Here is a 17,776-nt window from a genome sequence, read left to right on the forward strand (position 1 = left end):
AGCCAGTCAGGAGTGGGATGAGTTGGACTCCAACCTGCGAAGATCCCCATGGGACCAGCGCAGCCCCAGAGGGACCAGCCGCTTCTTCAGACACAGGACTAGACCCGGGGCCCTGTGGGGTTGGAACACTGCACAAGTTCACTCAACAAGTCTGCCCTCGTAAACTTCTCCCCCTCCCAAGCTTCAGGGATTCCATCTGCACGAGGGAGGTTTATTCCATCCCCCTCAGAGGACTGCAAGGATTGCATGTCAGTCCTTGAAAGTGGTGACAGGGTTCTCTTCCCTCCTTCCAAGGGGCCCTGGGAGACGAGGTGTTATTGATAACCATATATATTTCGTGTATTTATCATATCATATATGTTTAGATATTGATGTCTAGGTTCTCAAAGTAATTTAAGGGATTTCAGACATTTGAAAGTATCATGTAAAGTTAAACAAAAAAGTATTTCCATCTTCCGGGACAGCCCCCAACAGAAGCTGACATCAGGAGAATTTAAGGAGCAATGACACAGCAGGTCCCAGGACAGCGCCTCTCAGGCCAGAAAGGATTTGTGAGGAGAGTGTCTCAGACACTTCCTGCGGCCGTAACAACGGGCTCCTCTGCTGCACATCTGCTTCCCTCTGATCTGAACATCAAGTGGTCCCGCAGAGGTAAGGACTCTGACAGCCTGCCCACTCGCTTCTCGGCCTCCACTGCGCTCTTAGCAATGGGCTCCTGGGGAGGCAGGCTCTTCTACACAGAATTCAAATAAACCTGCAACATATAACACGTACCTCAGAGCTTCTGAAGTACCTAGTATTTCTTTTTGAGGTTTCAACATTTCCCATTCAGCTACGAAGTCATTTTATTATCCGTTTCAATTCTATTTATTTCCATAGCTTTAAAAGCATGCCTTCACTGATTCATTAACAATGAAGAGGAAAGAAATGTTCAGACTTCCTTCATTCAATTTGCTATCGCTCTAATGAGATCTGGAGATTGGAAAATGGGACTCCTTTCCCTCCTACGAAAGCTAACTTGAGAGGAGAGGCAGATTTTCGTTTATTATAAGCAGCAGAGGAAGGAGAGTTTGACCGAAAAATTCCAAATCTGACTCCCCACTCCCCCACCCCCAGGCGAGGGAGTTTCTCAGAGTATTTCTACACGAACTCCGTGGGGTCCAGGACAGATCATCTAAGACAGACGGAGGCCATCAAATATTGAGAGACCTCCGGAGGAAAGTTAGCAACTGACGGACTCATCAGGGTGGGTTCGCTGGCCCAGTACTTGCACCACGTTTTACATTTGGAAAGCCATTTCCCTTACAGAACAGAAGGGAAGATGGGGCCATCCTCCCGGCCCTGCTGCTGGGCTCAGTGGCGGCATGATTAACGCCCGAGGCACAAGCCCGCTGGTCTGAACGGCGAGACGCCCCTGGGACGGCACTGTGAAATATTTAAGTTCTATAAAATGCAGTTCAGACTCTTCAGTCTTTGCTCCCTGCTCTCCGGGCACCTATCAATATTTACACGCGCCTGCAAGAGGGCAGGGGTCACGAGGACCTCCCCACTAACAGGTAGATACAGGAGCAAGGTTTGGATGGAAGGGAGGGCATCAGGGGAAATACGAGGAGTAAGGGGAACAGCTTTAATCTGAATCCCACAAAATTAATAAAATATCACGGACGTGAATACAAATTCATCACAAATCTCATATAACGATGGCGTATTCACGGCAGTAAGGCACCAAATACAGGTGAAAATCCCAGAGAAAAACGAAAAGCCCAGGCTCAGGCGACCTCACACCCACAGCCCACGAGCTCAGGCGTCCCGGGACATCGGGTTGTTGCCGTTTCCACAGCTCTCGAGGCTGCAGCTTCAGAGGTCAACTGGCTCAGATGGCCATTCCAGGCGCTGCACTGTGGGGAGCTGAGCGAGCAGCTCTTGTACACGCACTTGGTTTTCCTTTATTTTCCCCCTTGATGTGACATATGTATTTGGACTACAAGATGGTTATTCTGTGTAATGTGTGAGCATCCTCATGAATAATACAGTGTGTCTGTTTCCCATCCGACACTCAGCTGTAATTTAAGCGCTCTTATGAGAACCCATCATCTAGCTGAGGATATTTACTTACACTTAACAATGCAAGTTCCATGTAAAAGACACTAAACAATTCTAATTCTTTGTGCCCTCCTAATGGGACAAGCTCCTCCCTCTCTCTCTCCTTTTGGTTGTAATTTTCTGGGTATTTCCTAATTGTCCCGTTTGTCTCCTGAAGACAGGCATCAACCTAGCCACAGGGTCCAGGCCCATCCAAATTCTTATTGAACCATTATGATGATGATTGAATTAAACTGTACCATGAATGAATTTTATGAGTGCGTAATGAGATAATATGTTGTAGGAAGAACCTGATTTTGAGACACAAGAAAACTAAGTTTATAACTAAAGCACCTTTTACTAGCAGTTAAAAGTGGGCCAGCCATTCTCTCTCTATTTCCTGACTCATAAAAAGTGAGGAGACTCACCTGCCTTGTCCATTTCACAGGGTTTTCATGAAGATTCAGTGAACATGAATGTTCTTTTCATATGACAGAAGCATTATACCAATGTAACGAATTCCTAGTAAGATGATAATTTCCAACTCTCAAGTCTTTTGCCTTCCATATTTCACTTCATTCATTCTTTATATGTTGTATATAGCTTGTTTAGGGTTTCTTAGTTTTTGCCATATTAGAAATACTACATTTAAATTTCATTCAATTATAGAAGAACTCTCAGTTCTTCCTTATTTTTATCAAGTATGAACGGGGTAATCACTAATAGCAAGCTACTGAGATCAACAATAAAAAGGGGTATGGGAGAAATATAGAATACTGCTTTGTTTTCCAAAAACATAAATGTCATTAAGAAGATATGAGTTTAACTCAAGATACCTCACACCTTTGAAACCAAGAACGGAGTTAAAAAATCTTCCCTGGGCTAGAAGAAGAGAAAAAAAAAAACTTTTGAGATAAGCTTTGCTAACTGCAGCTGTGCATACTCGGCATAATCAACTGTTGTTCAAAACTAACCAGGTCTTTCTGTCCCTCCTAAGTATAAGAGTGAGCTGTCTTTCTCAGGAAGTCAAGGTCCAGACGTCAAGATTCAGCCTCACAAGGCCAAATGCAGGCAGAAGATGAAAACTCACCAGAAAAGTCCAGACAGTCAAGGGAAAGAAATTCAGTCTTCAAGGCCAAACACAGACTGGTGGGAAGGTGTCAACCAGCACGTCCACGTGCTCCCCTCCCCTACCTAAAACCCAGCACACGCTCCCCCTCCCCCACCTAAACCCCCAGCACATGCTCCCCCTCCCCTACCTAAAACCCCAGCACATGCTCCCCCTCCCTACCTAAAACCCTGGCACGTGCTCCCCCTCCCTACCTAAAACCCCAGCACACCCTCCCCTCCCTACCTAAAACCCAGCACACGCTCCCCTCCCCACCTAAACCCCCAGCAGTGCTCCCTCCCCACCTAAACCCCAGCACATGCTCCCTCCCCACCTAAACCCCCAGCAACACTCCCCCTCCCCCACCTAAACCCCAGATAAAAAGCCGCACCTTTTTCCCTTCGAGGAGGTGGATCTGAGTTCTAGCTCCCATCTCTCTGTCCGGCTGCTGTTCAAAAACAAACCTCTTTCCTTGCCACAAGTCTGGCATTTCCAGTTTTTGGCTCTCCTATGCGGTGGGTAAACAGACCTGTGTTTGTGTTCGGTAACACCTTCACGTTGTGTGTACACGTGTGTGCACCCGTGTGCATGTGTAAAACCTATGTAGTAACCTTCATACAATGGCATTAAATCCTATTGCCTACTGTGGGTTTAGGTTTTTCGATGGAATTCTCAGTGACTGGCATCGCTCATCAGTCACTGGCATCACTTGGTGTCCCGGCACGGCACCCTGGTGGGCACGTGCATGTATCTCCTGAGCAGATGGGCCTCAGCAGGTGCACTCAACACCTCGCAGGAGCAGGGAACCAACGAGTGAAGGACAAAAACTCTAAGAATGTAAACGCCTAAGTGGCTAAGCTTGATCTCACACAGAATCAAATGCTCACATTAAGGGCTGGCTTGGTTCAAAACACACGACACAATACAACAACCTTTCCATTATGTTGTAGGAGGAAAACCAAATGTGCGCTTTTCAGTTCTAAGCAATATCTCCTCGTACAACCATTTGTCTGGGGCCACTCATCCCATGAGGTGTTGGCAAGAATGACAAAGATTTCTTCACTGATTTAAACACTGCACCCCGGTTGCTAAAATTAACTGATCCATCTTCCTTCTTCGGCCTGGTCAGACACTCCAGCTAGATGAGGCGACGCAAGCAACAAGGTCTGCACGTCCTCAAGTCCTCACAGAAACAAGTGAGGAGCCTGACCAGCAGCCTCGCACAGCCTGGACGGGGCAGAGGCCATTGGTCAGAGCCCAGCCCAGCATGCCCAGCTTCTGAAGAAATGCGGTGTTCTCATCAAGAGAAGAGAAGACAGAACTCGCTGGGTAGAAGACCTACAATGCTCCTGAGAGCTTCTGTGACGCCTGGAGGACCAAGAACGTCCAGCTCCCTGCCCAGCGTGTGAAATCGCAGTGCAGTCACTGAGAGAAGCACAGACCTCCACAGCTGAAGGGGGACTCTGAGCTCATCTAATCCCAAACTTTGTTTTACAGTGAGGAGAGTGAAGCCAGAATAGGGTAAATGAGTTCCTTGGGATTATTCTTGAAGACCCCAAGGTCAGTTCTTTGGCTAGCCACCACTTCCTTGTGTGGCTCTAGCTCCCAGATGTTGTCCACTAGCAGGAAAGGGCTCCCTGGCAGGTACTCATTCCCCTCCTGAGGAATGGGAGCTCAGGACCATTTCCCACTAGACCTCTAGTCTATTCTTGGCACAAAAGTACACATGTTGAGAAGACTGTTACAAGCTTTGTTAACAGAATAATGAAGAAGAAAGACCATAAGGATGTGGGATAGCTGAAAAGGGCAGGATCCCAGTAGGCACTTCGTCACAATGTGGAGAGTGGTCATAAATATTAAACCAGAAGAAGGGCTCAGTGATGTGCCCTGAATAAGGATCGGTCCAAGTTTTAAAGATCAGAGCTAAATGAATGGACCAGATCCTTTGTCTCCGAGGAAATGAAGCTACTGAGGGCATAGCTGTGATGATAAAATTGAACTAAGCTCCTTCCCAGGCACTCCCAAGTCATCCCCCTGACAACAGACCCAGTCTGCTCAGATGGTGCTGGTAAAGGGGAAGTCTCAGTGAAAGGAGGCAAGACACTGCCCTAAACTCAGAGGGTGGGTGCTGTCTGAACAACTCATGGTGAGTTCATTCCCTCAGCCTTTCTGGTGGTGGATTTGAGGTCCGGTGCTCGTGAATGGGGTGGAGAGGAAAGAATGCTATGAGGGTTTCCTTCCTGAACTAAAAGATGGAGCCCCTTGGGGAGTGGTCTCCCCCATTTCTCTTTTGTTCTACCTGGAGAGAAGACCATTGTCTTAAAACGTAGCCACCATTTTGCAAACATGAGACAACATACTTGAGAATAAAACTCCCCAAGCCAAGGATGGCTCAGCAGAAGGATGGAGGGATCCTGGGGCAATGAGAACACCATCAAACACTAGACTTCTTGTTAAGTGAGACAAACAAACCTCTATTCTTTCACCGTCAATTGAGATTATTTCATAGCCAAACACATCCCCCCTGGGAACCACATTCACAGGTTTTCATGATGCTAATGTATCAGGGCAACGTATAATGATGAAGTAACAATGACACGGTAGGCTGCTCAACCAGGGATTAAGAAGTAGGTCTTTTCTTTTCCCTTTTCCCAGGGTTACATACATGCAAAAACCTAAAATCTTAGGTAAATGTGTGGACATTAAAAGTCTATTGACTTAATAAAGGAAGTTTACCTGTTAAAAGAAAGCTTGATATGAAGGGCTTATCTTTAAATTAATGTGAGAGAACCAATCAAATGCCACATACAGGTGAATAATCAATAATAAAATAATCCATACATTGATAAGCCAGATCCTATAACCCAGCTGATCTGAAAAGATACTTTTTTTTTTTTCTGTTTTGGCTGACTAATTTCACTATTACTCCTCCAGAAAGTTATCAAAATAGTATTACTTAACCCTCAGCAATATCAACAGAGGCAGAGCAACAACCCAAGAAATGCACAGTAATAAGTGCAGAAGTCAGGAAGAGATGTTTTCAATCCACTGCCCTGATTCTTTACAAACTTTAAAGAGGGGTGTGCGGTGTCACAGATGAGCCGTGTTGGTCACATCCTGGCTTTGCCACGTGCCAGGTGTCAGTTGTGTGTCCATGGGCCATCTTTTTAATGCATCTCTGCCTCAGTGTCCTCATCTGTAAATTGAAGGTGGTAACAATAATCCTCATCTCCCAGGGTCAGAAAAGGTCATTGATTAATGCCTGGAAAGTAGAAAGTATTGGCTAAATTCAATGTACTTTCCTTCACGGTACTATCCACGCCTGACATAATGTCACTTGGGTCTTTGTCTGTCCTCTGTCTCCCCTCACTGTACCGCATGCTCCCTGAGAGCAGGGAGTCAGCCTCCCTTCACGATGCCAGTCTCGGCAGCAAGGACAGGGGTGAGCACACAGGGCTCTGTAAGCCTCTGCACCTGAATGAACGAGCCGGTGTCTGTATTACACTATTCGTGGATGTTCTGTCTAATCTTTATTAAGTTTGAAGTGATCAAATGAATCGGTTATAGAAATTTATAATAATTTGAAGCATTTAGGAATTGAAGAAACTGAAATTTATGATCAATGTTGAATGTCCAAGAAAAAATATTTTCAAGATTCTGCCTATTAGATATACGATATTAACAAATTGTCCGTTAAGCAAAATAGTAACAGTTGTAGATTTTCCTCATAATATAAACGTCTCACCAGATATTAAAGGATCAATAGATCTGTACATTCAGAACCTGTATGTGCATTGGAGGGTGCGGGTCTCAGATTTGTCTCGACCTCGCTTCCGTGGACCTTCTGCGATGAGTCCGGGCCGAGGTGCCCTGTGGTCTGTGTGGATCTCCAGAGGAGGCCTAGGGAGGGGCCTGGAGTTCGTGAAGTCATAAACTCTGGGCTGCACCTGAAGGGCGCTGTCAGAGCCTCTGGATGTGTCTGCTCAGCAAGCCCCACAGGTAATTCACATGCTCACGGGAGCCAAAAACCACGTCCTGAGGAATTAGGGGACCAGCGGGCATCGCCGGCCTCCGTGGCTTCACTCCTGGTCACTGGTCACCTTGTCAGGCTCCTTGCTGGCTTCCACAACTCTTCACACCCTGGGTGGGCTGGCATCTTCTCTTGTCCGTCTACGTGAAGTCCCTAGGAAATCAGCTCAAGTCCATTGACTCAAATGCCTCTTTTCTTTTAACCCCTCCACCCCAACTCCTCCTGCTGACTTGACACACGGAACTGCACTGCCCAGCATGCAGGTGCTGAGAGTGCTCATGGACTCCCCACCCTCTACCCCTGTTTCCAACACTCACCTGACCCCCAGCACCTGCCCAGGCCATTTCATTAGATGCGTCCCCATCCCCCCGCTGCTGAGGCTGGAAGAACTGTGGACCGAGGCGTGACTTCTCCCCTTCTCCCACGTAACACACCTGACCTTCAGCCAAGCTTGAGGGTCACTTTCAGAGTATATCCAGAGTCCAACCACTTGTCCCCTCTTCACCACATCCTCTCGTGCAAGGCACACCCCTCTGTACGCTGCCCTGCCTTCCTAACTCGCCCCCGCTTCCCAGAATCTGCTTTCCTTACTGCAGCCCGGGTGACAAAATGTACAACAGATCTTTCGTCCTACTTCCGAAAAGTCCTCAAATGACCCCTCTCCTCATAAATAAAATGCAAGTTCTCTGCCAGGACTTCAGGCCCTGAATGGCTTGCCCCCTGACCTCACTCCCCAGACTCTGCTCCTCCCAACCTATCCCACTTTCCATCTCTCCTTCCCACTGGCTTTCGTTTTGTTCCTGAAGGAAACAAGCTCGGTTCTGCATCAATGCCTTTGCACTTCCTCTGCTCGGTGTCCAGGATGCTCCCATCAAGACCTGCTCATGGCTTACTCCATTTCACTCAAGTATTTGCTTTAAACGTCACCAGAGAAAGATTTTCACTGACCACGTTATAAAAAATAGTGAGCTGCCGTCACTCTCCATCCCCTAACACTGCTTAATGATCTTCGCAGCGGTTATCATCATCTGAACAGAGACTAGATATTCACTCACTGCCTGTTTTCTGCAATGGAACACACCCTCCACGATGGTGATGTTCACCCCTCAAACCCAGAACAGTGTCTTCTCTGTAGCAGTTATTCATTGAACATGGTGGATAAACTCGTGAATGAAGAATTTACTCTGCTCTGACCTCACAGCCAGCAGCGCCTCGTTCCTACAGGCAACGCCAGGTGACCACAGGGAAGAGACCGAGCTGCAGAGGACCCCTCGACATCTAGGCCTTTCTTCTGGGGACAATCATACACCGACCCGTATCGAGAGAGTGCACGGCAGGTGCAGACGGTCTCTCGTGGGATCCGTAGAGTCCTAGTTCCCATCACTCACCCCGAGCTTTTGATCTCCCTGAATAAACCCTGACTCCCTGGGTTGCTGGACCGGGTAACTGTTATCAACAACATATGCCTGCTGCCTCACACGTATCCCCAGCCTCCTGGACCTCGGGGCACTAAGCTCCCACACTGTCTTTCTCCTTACACTAGACGCATGTGGTAGTTTCGCACAGAGACGCATGGCAGCCAAGGGCCTCCCCTGCCATAAAACACTCGTCCTGCGCCCAACGCTGAAGACACAAGCTCAGGCGACCAAGCCCCTGGTCTCTAGAGCTCACGTCTCACGGAGCGTTTTGTCAGACTTTGCAGAGTTTAGGGTGTAGAATACGCACACCATGAAGAAATGAGGAGAGGCCTCTGACACACACTTGCAGTCTGGCAGCAGCGTGGAAGCGACCCAGCGGGAGGTAGGGACCAGGAGGACCGTGGGCCGTGGTCTCCGAGTCGAGTGCCTGAGTGCTTGGGCCTAACCGAGGCAGGACAGGGGTGCTGGAGAGGAGGGACAGGCCGACAGGGCGAGGTGATCAGCTGGACAGGGAGACAGACCCGGCTTCCAGGATCACAGGTTGTCAATGGCGGTAAAAGGAGGAGGTGGCAGAGGAGACGAGGCTTCATTTCAAGACTTGCTGGGTCTGAGCTACTTGTGACGCTTCCTGGCAGCTGGAGACAAGACTCTCTGGTTCAGAAGAGAGTTGCATCTGCACCTTTTGACTCGAGAGCCTGGTAAGAGTCTGGGATCCTACTGGGCCCCATTACTTCTGAGCGTCTGCCCGCTGGCTACCCCAGGCTGGGGGCTGCACTCAGCTCATGGACGAGATGCATCCAGGTGACTTGGTACCTTTCTTACAACCGCAGCCTCGTTTTCATGGTCGAGCTGTATCATATGTGGCCTCCTAACCTGTTCACCCCTCTACAGACCAAGATTTTTCTCTCTGAATTGAGCATAAAATCCTTCTCTGCTTTTTATCTGTTGGCTAATCTTACTCCCTTGTTCCCATCCTTTTCTGAGACATATTCATATCCACAAATAAAAAAATATACTAGTGAAAAAACTGGGAATGTTCACAAAGATTACAGAAGCAGAAAGGCACTTGAGCAATCCTCCTTTCAATTATTAATCAGTCAACCAGAATGTTTACAGTGGTGCAGAAGTAATTATACATGAGTAATTCAATAACAAATTGATTTATTTCGTCCTTGTGGAACCTCACTTTAAATGCACCGGAGCACAGAGCTTCTGCAAAGCTTTCCAGTTCCACAATCAATACACTTGATATGTAAAACAGAAATACTTTATATTTAGTCCAGTGGAATCATAGTCTTTGTTTTGAAAGGCTTTACAAACCTCAAAAAAATTTATCATTTGATTCAGATACCTGTGTAGCTCTTTCCTGTTATCTATGGGTACAATCAAAACTGTATTTTCCTATAAAACTGAACTTTTTGTGTGTTACCAGAAGGGACATTATCAAGGAGTGCCCTGCTCTCCTGTTTCCTTTCCTGACTGGGGATGGTGCCGATCTCCTTGGAAGCCCCTCCCTCCCACCCTGAGGCTGAGGACGGAGCTGTGCCGGGTTCATGGCCCTCCATCCCTGATCAAACACAGCCCGCCTGCTGCAGACTGTGAGGCAGGTCCTGCAGCCCTCGCTCAAAAAGGGGCAAGTGTGTCGCTGAGCAGACTCCTCAATGTCATCTCGGTAGAAATGAGTCTTTACGCAGAGGCAAATCCAGTGGTGAGTCATTTTGTTAAAGTCTCTCTTTTCCCCATGAATGAAGTCAAAGTCACTGTGAGGAGACTCACATTCCACGTAAACAGTCTCGACAGCACAATGTGATCTCCACAGACTTCTGCCCCAGGGTCTGGTGATTCTGAGGGACTCGCACCCACAACTACCCTGCCATTACTGCGTGCATGCCGCCGAGGACGGTGGTGGGATCCCCAGGCCGAGACCCCTGCCCCCCAGCAATCGCACGACTGTGGCGGCCGCGTGCTCTATCTGACGTAGGGCTTACTGCTTGTGTAAAATCAGAGAAATGAGCACAAACGTTCTGAGAAAAAGTACGAGCTTATTCCACACTTCACCCCAAACCTGCCTATTTCCAGCCCAGAGCGGGCATCATCGTCCAAGAACCCGGTCTGTGTGGGTTACCACACCCCTTGTTTTCTTCTCAGTTTCAGGCTCACGAGCTCCCTGAGCCAACCTGCCCCCTCGGAGCCCTTCCTCCCTTCCTTTCCAACTCAGGGACAGAGGTGAATCCCCCTACACACAGATGTGCACTTTCAGGGTGGCACGCCCCCCTCCACCTGGATTCCCCAGAAGTCATTCTGGAGCCACAGGGAGAGGGGAGGAGCTGGCAGAAAGGGCAGAGGAGCCCCTGGGGAGCGAGACTCCATTAACAGCTGGAGCGGGCCTGCCACCTAACGGGGCAATTTCACTACATCAGAACATCTCCCTCTTTCATGGAAAACAACCTGCCCCATCCTGGAGTGTGTGGCCAGAAATGCTGTCTTCGCTTTCCACGTCTAAACACAGGAACCTCTTAGAAAAGGCAGCTGTTTGATGGTTATGATTCCCAAAGCCGGTGTTTCATTCGGTGAACAACTAACGAACGCCAGCACCAACCATGGGCCAGGATGCATTCTCAGCCTCACTCAGAAGCCATTCTTGGATGGGTGTAATGTAATTTTATATCAGAAAGCTAATGAACACCACTGACTTCTTCTTCTACATTTAATTCTCCTCAGCTTTTTAACATGCCTTAGAAAACCCAGTGTTCAAACCTCTGCACGGTCCGTCCCTCTAAAGGATCTCCTACCACATCCCCCCATGAGTAAGTAGCTCTCTTAAGGGCTTGCAGGATCAGAGGAAATGAAAAAGGGCAGGGTGACATCAGGGATAAAATGAGACACAGGACAAAACTAAAATGGCAGCATGAATAATCAAGCAAAATAACAGTCGCTCATCTTTACCACTTTAAATAACACATTATCCTCCAGGCTGTTGCGATACATGCACAGGTCGTTTGGCTGTTTTTACCTGCGTGGTCCTTGAATATTTTTGATATGACGACAGGGACTCTGTGCTCGGCGCCTCCCTGGAAGACAGGCAACGGGAGAGGGTCACGATCGACACAGGAACGCTCCCTGAAAAGGAACGTGGCTGGAAAACACGAGTTCATACCTTGATGCTCAGGCCCAAGCCGCCAACAGGCCGTCTGCGAAGGGTAACAGTTCTGTGCTTTAAAAAATTTCGGAAAAGAAACCAAGTTTAGGTTAAAACGCACTATCGGAAAGTGAATGCAAAATGTACATGTAACTTCCTAGGTTAAACCTAAGTAACTGTTTAAAGCAACATTGCTTAAGTACTGCAGTAATGACACAATTTCAAACCTTCAATCTGTGGTAGTGAGTACAGAAACAAAGATACTGACAAAAACAGGCCACACTCGATGCATTACTTAAGATCCATGCAACATCTCTGCAGAGCCGGCCATCTTACCCCCACTTCGTCTCTGGGAACGGAGCCCCGAGAGGAACATGACGGCCCACGTTCCCCAGGTCGTAAACAGTGAGGCTGTAACACATACTCAATCCTGTTTTAAATCTGTTCTCGTCCCCTAATCCCAAAACTGGCTCCTTTTCCCCGATACTTCTCTGCAGAGTTCAATGATTTTTAGGTCAACGTTTAAGTCATCAATATGAATTCATGAATGATCGATTATTTTCCTGTACTCTGAGCACAGGTGCCCGACCACGTTTACAGGTGTCGGTGGGGACCGAAAGCTGACAGCATAACACGCCTTAGGCGGCCAGTGACGGCCAACATCGTACACATTACATCTCGCACACATTAGATCGTGTACACACGCTCTGTTGTGATCCAAGCTAAGTGTTAACCAAGCCCAACTGGACATGAGGTTGAGAGGGTGTGAAACAGGGTAGCCTGGGATTCCATGAAGGGCTGTAGCAAAGTGTGTTTTTACCTCAGAAAGGTACTATAACAACAAAAATAACACGCATCGCTTTCAGTGAACATGTAAGCACTTTCAGACTGAAAGACTCGAAAAAGAGTCTGTGTTTGCAAAGCAAGGTCAGAGGAGTGAGACCCACAATCGGGGAGCTGAGGCCTGGGAGGGACACCCCTGGGCTCCCGCACTAAAGACACAGAGACTGAACCGGCCGATGAAAAACTGGCTACAGCCCTTATAATGTGTCTATCCCACAACCTGTAAAACCCAGCTGTAATTTCATTCTTAGGAATGAACATATTACAAGCTGAAAGTAAAGAAACCAAAAATTATAGCAAATATACCTCTTAAAAATGTACATACAGAAACACATAAAACAACATTTTAATCAAAATTTTACTATTTTGAGTTTTTTTCCAACAGCACACGCAGATGGGACTGTAAACCCCATTGTGGGGGACAGGGAGATGCTGCTGCTGTGAGAAGCACACCCTCTCCCGCCTGCAAATATAGAAAGTTGACTTTCCAAGTTAGTGAGTGTCTCAGTGAGAGTGAACTGGCAAAGGAGGAGGAGGCATGTCACTCATTCACTCTCCCACTCATTCATTCAGTCAATAAGCCTCAAGTTCCTGCGATGTTCAAAGCGTAGTGTGGGGATGGGGGCATCAGCCCTGTGTGACATGTCACACATCTTAAGCTTCTAGGATAAATTTTCTGAGCAACAGAAGATTAGAATATTGGATTATCCATTGTCATATCAACCAGGAATCTACTTCATGGAATTTCTCAAATTGTTCAACAATGTTTTTCAATTTCAGCCATTAATAAAAGCACAGGAACCTCACTGACAACAAGCAAACGTATATTAGAGAAAATATATTTCCAGAAGAAACAACTAGGTTTCTGCCTCGACAGACTTTGCCAAATAATAATAACAACTTTTAAATCTGTCATCTTATTCACGTATAGATCTCAGGAAGATAACTCAGAGGCAATATTAAGAAACGATCACTTGCAGAAAAATGAGTTAATGCCTACCAAAGTCTGGACTAATATTTCTAACAGGTGGGGAAGGAAAATTAGTTCATAAACGTCTCTAATATTTGTTTAATGGAACTTGAAGAGTCTATTATCTATTATTCTGGCTAAGCCAGAATACTCTTTATTCAAATATTTGCTCTATGCAATCTGCTAAAATTGCCTTTCTGAGCAAATTTGGCCTAGTCATTGAAATCTCTGTAAAACTGAGTTTCTGCATCTGGGGAATGAGGTTATAATATGTGTGCCTTAGGAAGTGTTATGGACTGAACAGTGTTCCCCCCAAATTCCTATGTTGAAGCCCTAACCCCCATGAGCGTGTATCTGGAGATCCGACCTTCAGGAGGGAATTAAGGTTAAATGAGGTCATAGGGGCCCTGGTCCTACAGGACTGGCGTCCTCACAGGAAGAAAAAGAGACTCCCGGGCTCGCTCCCGGGCTCGCTCGCTGTCAGCACACACAGAGGAAAGGCCAGGGAGGACCCAGCGAGAAGACGGTAGTCTGGAGAGGGCGCCCAGGGACCAGACCAAAAACCAAACCCTGTCAACACCTTGATCTTGAACTTCCGGTCTCCAGAATGGTGAAAAAAAGATTTCTGGTGTTTAAGTCGCCCAGTCTATGGTATTCTGAGCTAAGACAGAAGTCAAGAAAGATAATTATGGGAAATAAGGTAGTAAACCATCAAGTTTCATTAAAATATCAGATGTTTAGTCTCTTCTGCGAAAAGTTGTTCTTTCCTGTCTTTTAAAACTCCCTGGTTCAAGCATCAAGGAATTCTAGCATTTCTATCTCAGGAGGAAAGGTTCAGCTAATCCACGCTTTCATGAAGGAAGACTAGGTAACTATAGCGGTCCTAACACGATTTTAACACGATCACATCTAAGAACTTTACATTTCAAAACACATTTGTAAAAACTGGACAGTGAAAAAAATAAATAAAAAACAAGACTTTTTTTTTTTTTTTTTTGTGAGGAGATTGGCCCTGAGCTAACATCTGCCAATCCTCCTCTTTTTTTTGCTGAGGAAGACTGGCCCTGGGCTAACATCCATGCCCATCTTCCTCCACTTTATATGGGACGCCGCCCCAGCATGGCTTGCCAAGCAGTGCGTCGGTGCGCACCCGGGATCCGAACCGGCGAACCCCGGGCCGCAGCAGAAGAGCGTGCGCACCTAACCGCTTGCGCCACCGGGCCAGCCTCACAGCTTTCAATTGACTCCATCCACACGGCAGCCCAGCAAAGTCACGGGTCCTTCTCTGCCCTGATTGGTTGGGCCCCACGGCCACATAGGGCTGACCGTCTTAATTTACAGTCCTGGTAGAATTCTCCACAGTGTTTCTGATAGCAGACGTCTAGAGAGAACTAATGTTATCAAAAGGTATTTTTAAATTTAAACCAAACAGTCATTCCTCAATTAGCTGCTCAATACACACTCTGCAGAGTCAACTCTGTAAAAGATCAGGTGCCAGACGATGATCTGACACGAGGCTCAGCTGGAAAGAGAAACTAAGGCCGGCCGGAGGGACCAGCTCTATTTAGATGCATTTTCTCCACAAACATGACTTCTTCCCTTTCCACACTCGGGGTCCTCACTCACCAATCAAAGGAATGAATCCAGAAGACAATCAAAATCTATAATGAGACTTCTGCAGAATGAAGTTTGGAATCAAGGTAACTATTCGATAAATTCATTTCAAATTCAATCCATTTCGTTTGTTCACAAACATAAGAGATAAGGTCCTTCAGGAAATATTGTTCTGCATTTTATCATTTAATCCCAAACTATGTTTTGACATTTAATTCACGTTCACATCTTGGTAGCTGGCATCACTATAGTAGGACCCAGCTACCTCCACATCATCTTCTGACTATAAATATTTTGAGAGAGAGCTGTTTTCAAAGATAGAGATAATTTTTACCCATTATATATTTATCATCATCAAACAGAAGAAGTGACTTTGGGATATTAAAGTTAGATCTCCTATTCTGGCCCTCTAAAATATTGTTGTTCAAGTTACTGCTGCATGATCTGTACGATCTGGCCACACATTTTTACTTCAGGCATTTAAACTGTGGACTTAACACTAACTTCAAATTTGTGATGGCTGCAAATTGATGTTCCGATTTGAATACTGCAATTTCCAGAAAGTGGGATTTCAGCCAGTTATAAAGTATGACATTATGCTGCCAGGCCTGATACCCCCTCTCCCTATCCCCTCAATTTGTTCACTGAAAACCCTTCTTGTCACAGGACGATTGGAAGTGTTGGCGCCTCCCTCCTGCTCCCTGGTCGCCCCAACTCCACCCGCTCTCAGGATGTGACTGCTCAGGACTGTCTGAGCCGACCTTCCTCATCAAGAACAAAACGGACAGCGGGAGAGGCCAGTGACAGGGCCACGGGTGTTAGTTTCTGATGACAAAATGGAAAGGCCTGAAAGACAAGTGTTTACAAATTAGCAATTTAGAGAAAGAACTTTCTGAAGTATTTCATTTCACACATAAAAAAATACTTTCAAAAATTCTTCCAGTACTTTTTTTTTCAGAAAACAATACGTTGATGGATTTTAATGTTGGGGATAGTATGGGAGGAGGCTGGTGTCAGATCACTAACGTCTTTCCTCCGCAGAACTGGAGATTCTCTCTGCATCAGCAAACGCCCTGTAAGGCATCTTTTAGAATGGGGCAGTTTATCTCTCTCCACTCTTTGTAAATAATTCACTCAAGAAAAACGTCTTTAATCTGATGAGAAGCCTGGTTTACCACTCAAAATAAAGAAATTATTCCTCAGTGGATTGAGGTAACGATTTCAAAATAAGGGTTACTTGAAAACTCTTGTGCATATTTGTTCATTTCGGATGTTAAATCCATATTAGAAGGAGTTAAAAATCAATATACTGGGCTCAGAGTTTCTAAAAGTATACTACAACTGGTAAATTTTAAAAATATAGAACACATCCCTATAGTATTCCAACTTCCTGAGGAGCTGGTGTCCAGCCCCCGGCCACAGTCCTCTGTGTGATCTTTCAGACCCGACCACAGGTGACAGGAGGAGGCTGCCCTCCCACTCAGACCGGGCACAGAGAGCATGCTGCGGTCAGGGACCCGGGGGCCACGCTCTTCACATCTGCACCCCTAAACCAGCACCTGCCCTGGGGGCCTCTTCATCTGGGGCCTCTGGTCCAGCCTTCCGAGGGGCGGTGGGTAGAGCCTGGGGGGACCTTGAGGACACTCTACCCACTCTGACCAGCACTCAGCACTCAGCACCTCCCCACCCTTAGTCCTCCCCCTCTCCCTGGGCCCGTAAGTCACAGGAGCCTTACGGCCGGGGCCCGTCGGCAGGCAGTGAGAGGACCCACGCCCGTGCTGATCCACCTGGCCCTCAGCCAGAGCCGTCCACGGGTAGGACGGGATGGGGAGCTGGCATTTTCTCCGGGTCAGCCCTGCTCTTACTATCCGAGGAAGTGACTAAAGGCTCGACTTGCGTGTTGGGCTCGCTGTCCTAGCTGGCTATTCCAACGCCTGGCAGCTGCTCTCTCTCCAGCTCCCCCGAGCGCCTGACAATTACTGTTCACGTGAAGCTGCTGCGCAATCAGCAGACATACATTAGCTTCCTCCCACCTCACCGTTCAAAACCGTGACAGAATTCGCCACACACGGGTTAAAAACGAATTTTGAGAGAATTTATGCATCATTGGAAAGTAAGGCTTACTGAAATAAATATACTGGCAATGTTCAAAATACACATCCTTCCTGGGCAGCTTAAATCCAAACAAGAGTGTGCAGGAAAGGCATCCATCAACTTTGGGTTATTCACATCGCAATTTACAACAACTAAAGGAAAGCACTAAATAGATCTACATGGAGCAGACTGTATCTACCCACATATGGATAATTTTAAAAAGCATAATATTTGCAAAATGAAGGTTCAATGTCATTCTACTCATTTGAAAAACAGTTAGACTGTGGAAAAATCCATAGTCTAAATAAAGTAAGAATTTAAAAATTTAAATACAACCATTAGTACACTGTGGCTTTGGCTATATCTGCACATCTTTTAAAAAATGGAGAGATCTGAAGCAAATATGTTTGGCATATAATAAATATGGATGATAATTACATGGTATTCTGCTGAATTACTTTTCAACTTTTTCTAATGT

At 46.6% G+C, this 17,776-nt stretch overlaps 1 protein-coding gene across 5 annotated transcripts in view; it reads right to left on the reverse strand.

The window, feature by feature from the left end:
- Window positions 1-17,776, reverse strand: part of SNTG2 (syntrophin gamma 2) — a 327,759-nt gene that overhangs the window by 202,899 nt on the left and 107,084 nt on the right. For all 5 annotated transcript variants that reach the window (XM_087437204.1, XM_087437201.1, XM_087437202.1 and 2 more), the window contains exons 3-4: window positions 11,796-11,852; window positions 11,652-11,709 (exon numbers count right to left, since the gene is read on the reverse strand). In XM_087437204.1, the coding sequence (XP_087293330.1) occupies window positions 11,652-11,709; window positions 11,796-11,852 (115 nt within the window). The remainder of the gene's footprint in view (window positions 1-11,651; window positions 11,710-11,795; window positions 11,853-17,776) is intronic.

This window comes from Ceratotherium simum, chromosome 11, assembly GCF_057802395.1.
Source record: "Ceratotherium simum simum isolate JZ-2026a chromosome 11, ASM5780239v1, whole genome shotgun sequence".
Taxonomy (NCBI): Eukaryota; Metazoa; Chordata; class Mammalia; order Perissodactyla; family Rhinocerotidae; genus Ceratotherium; species Ceratotherium simum.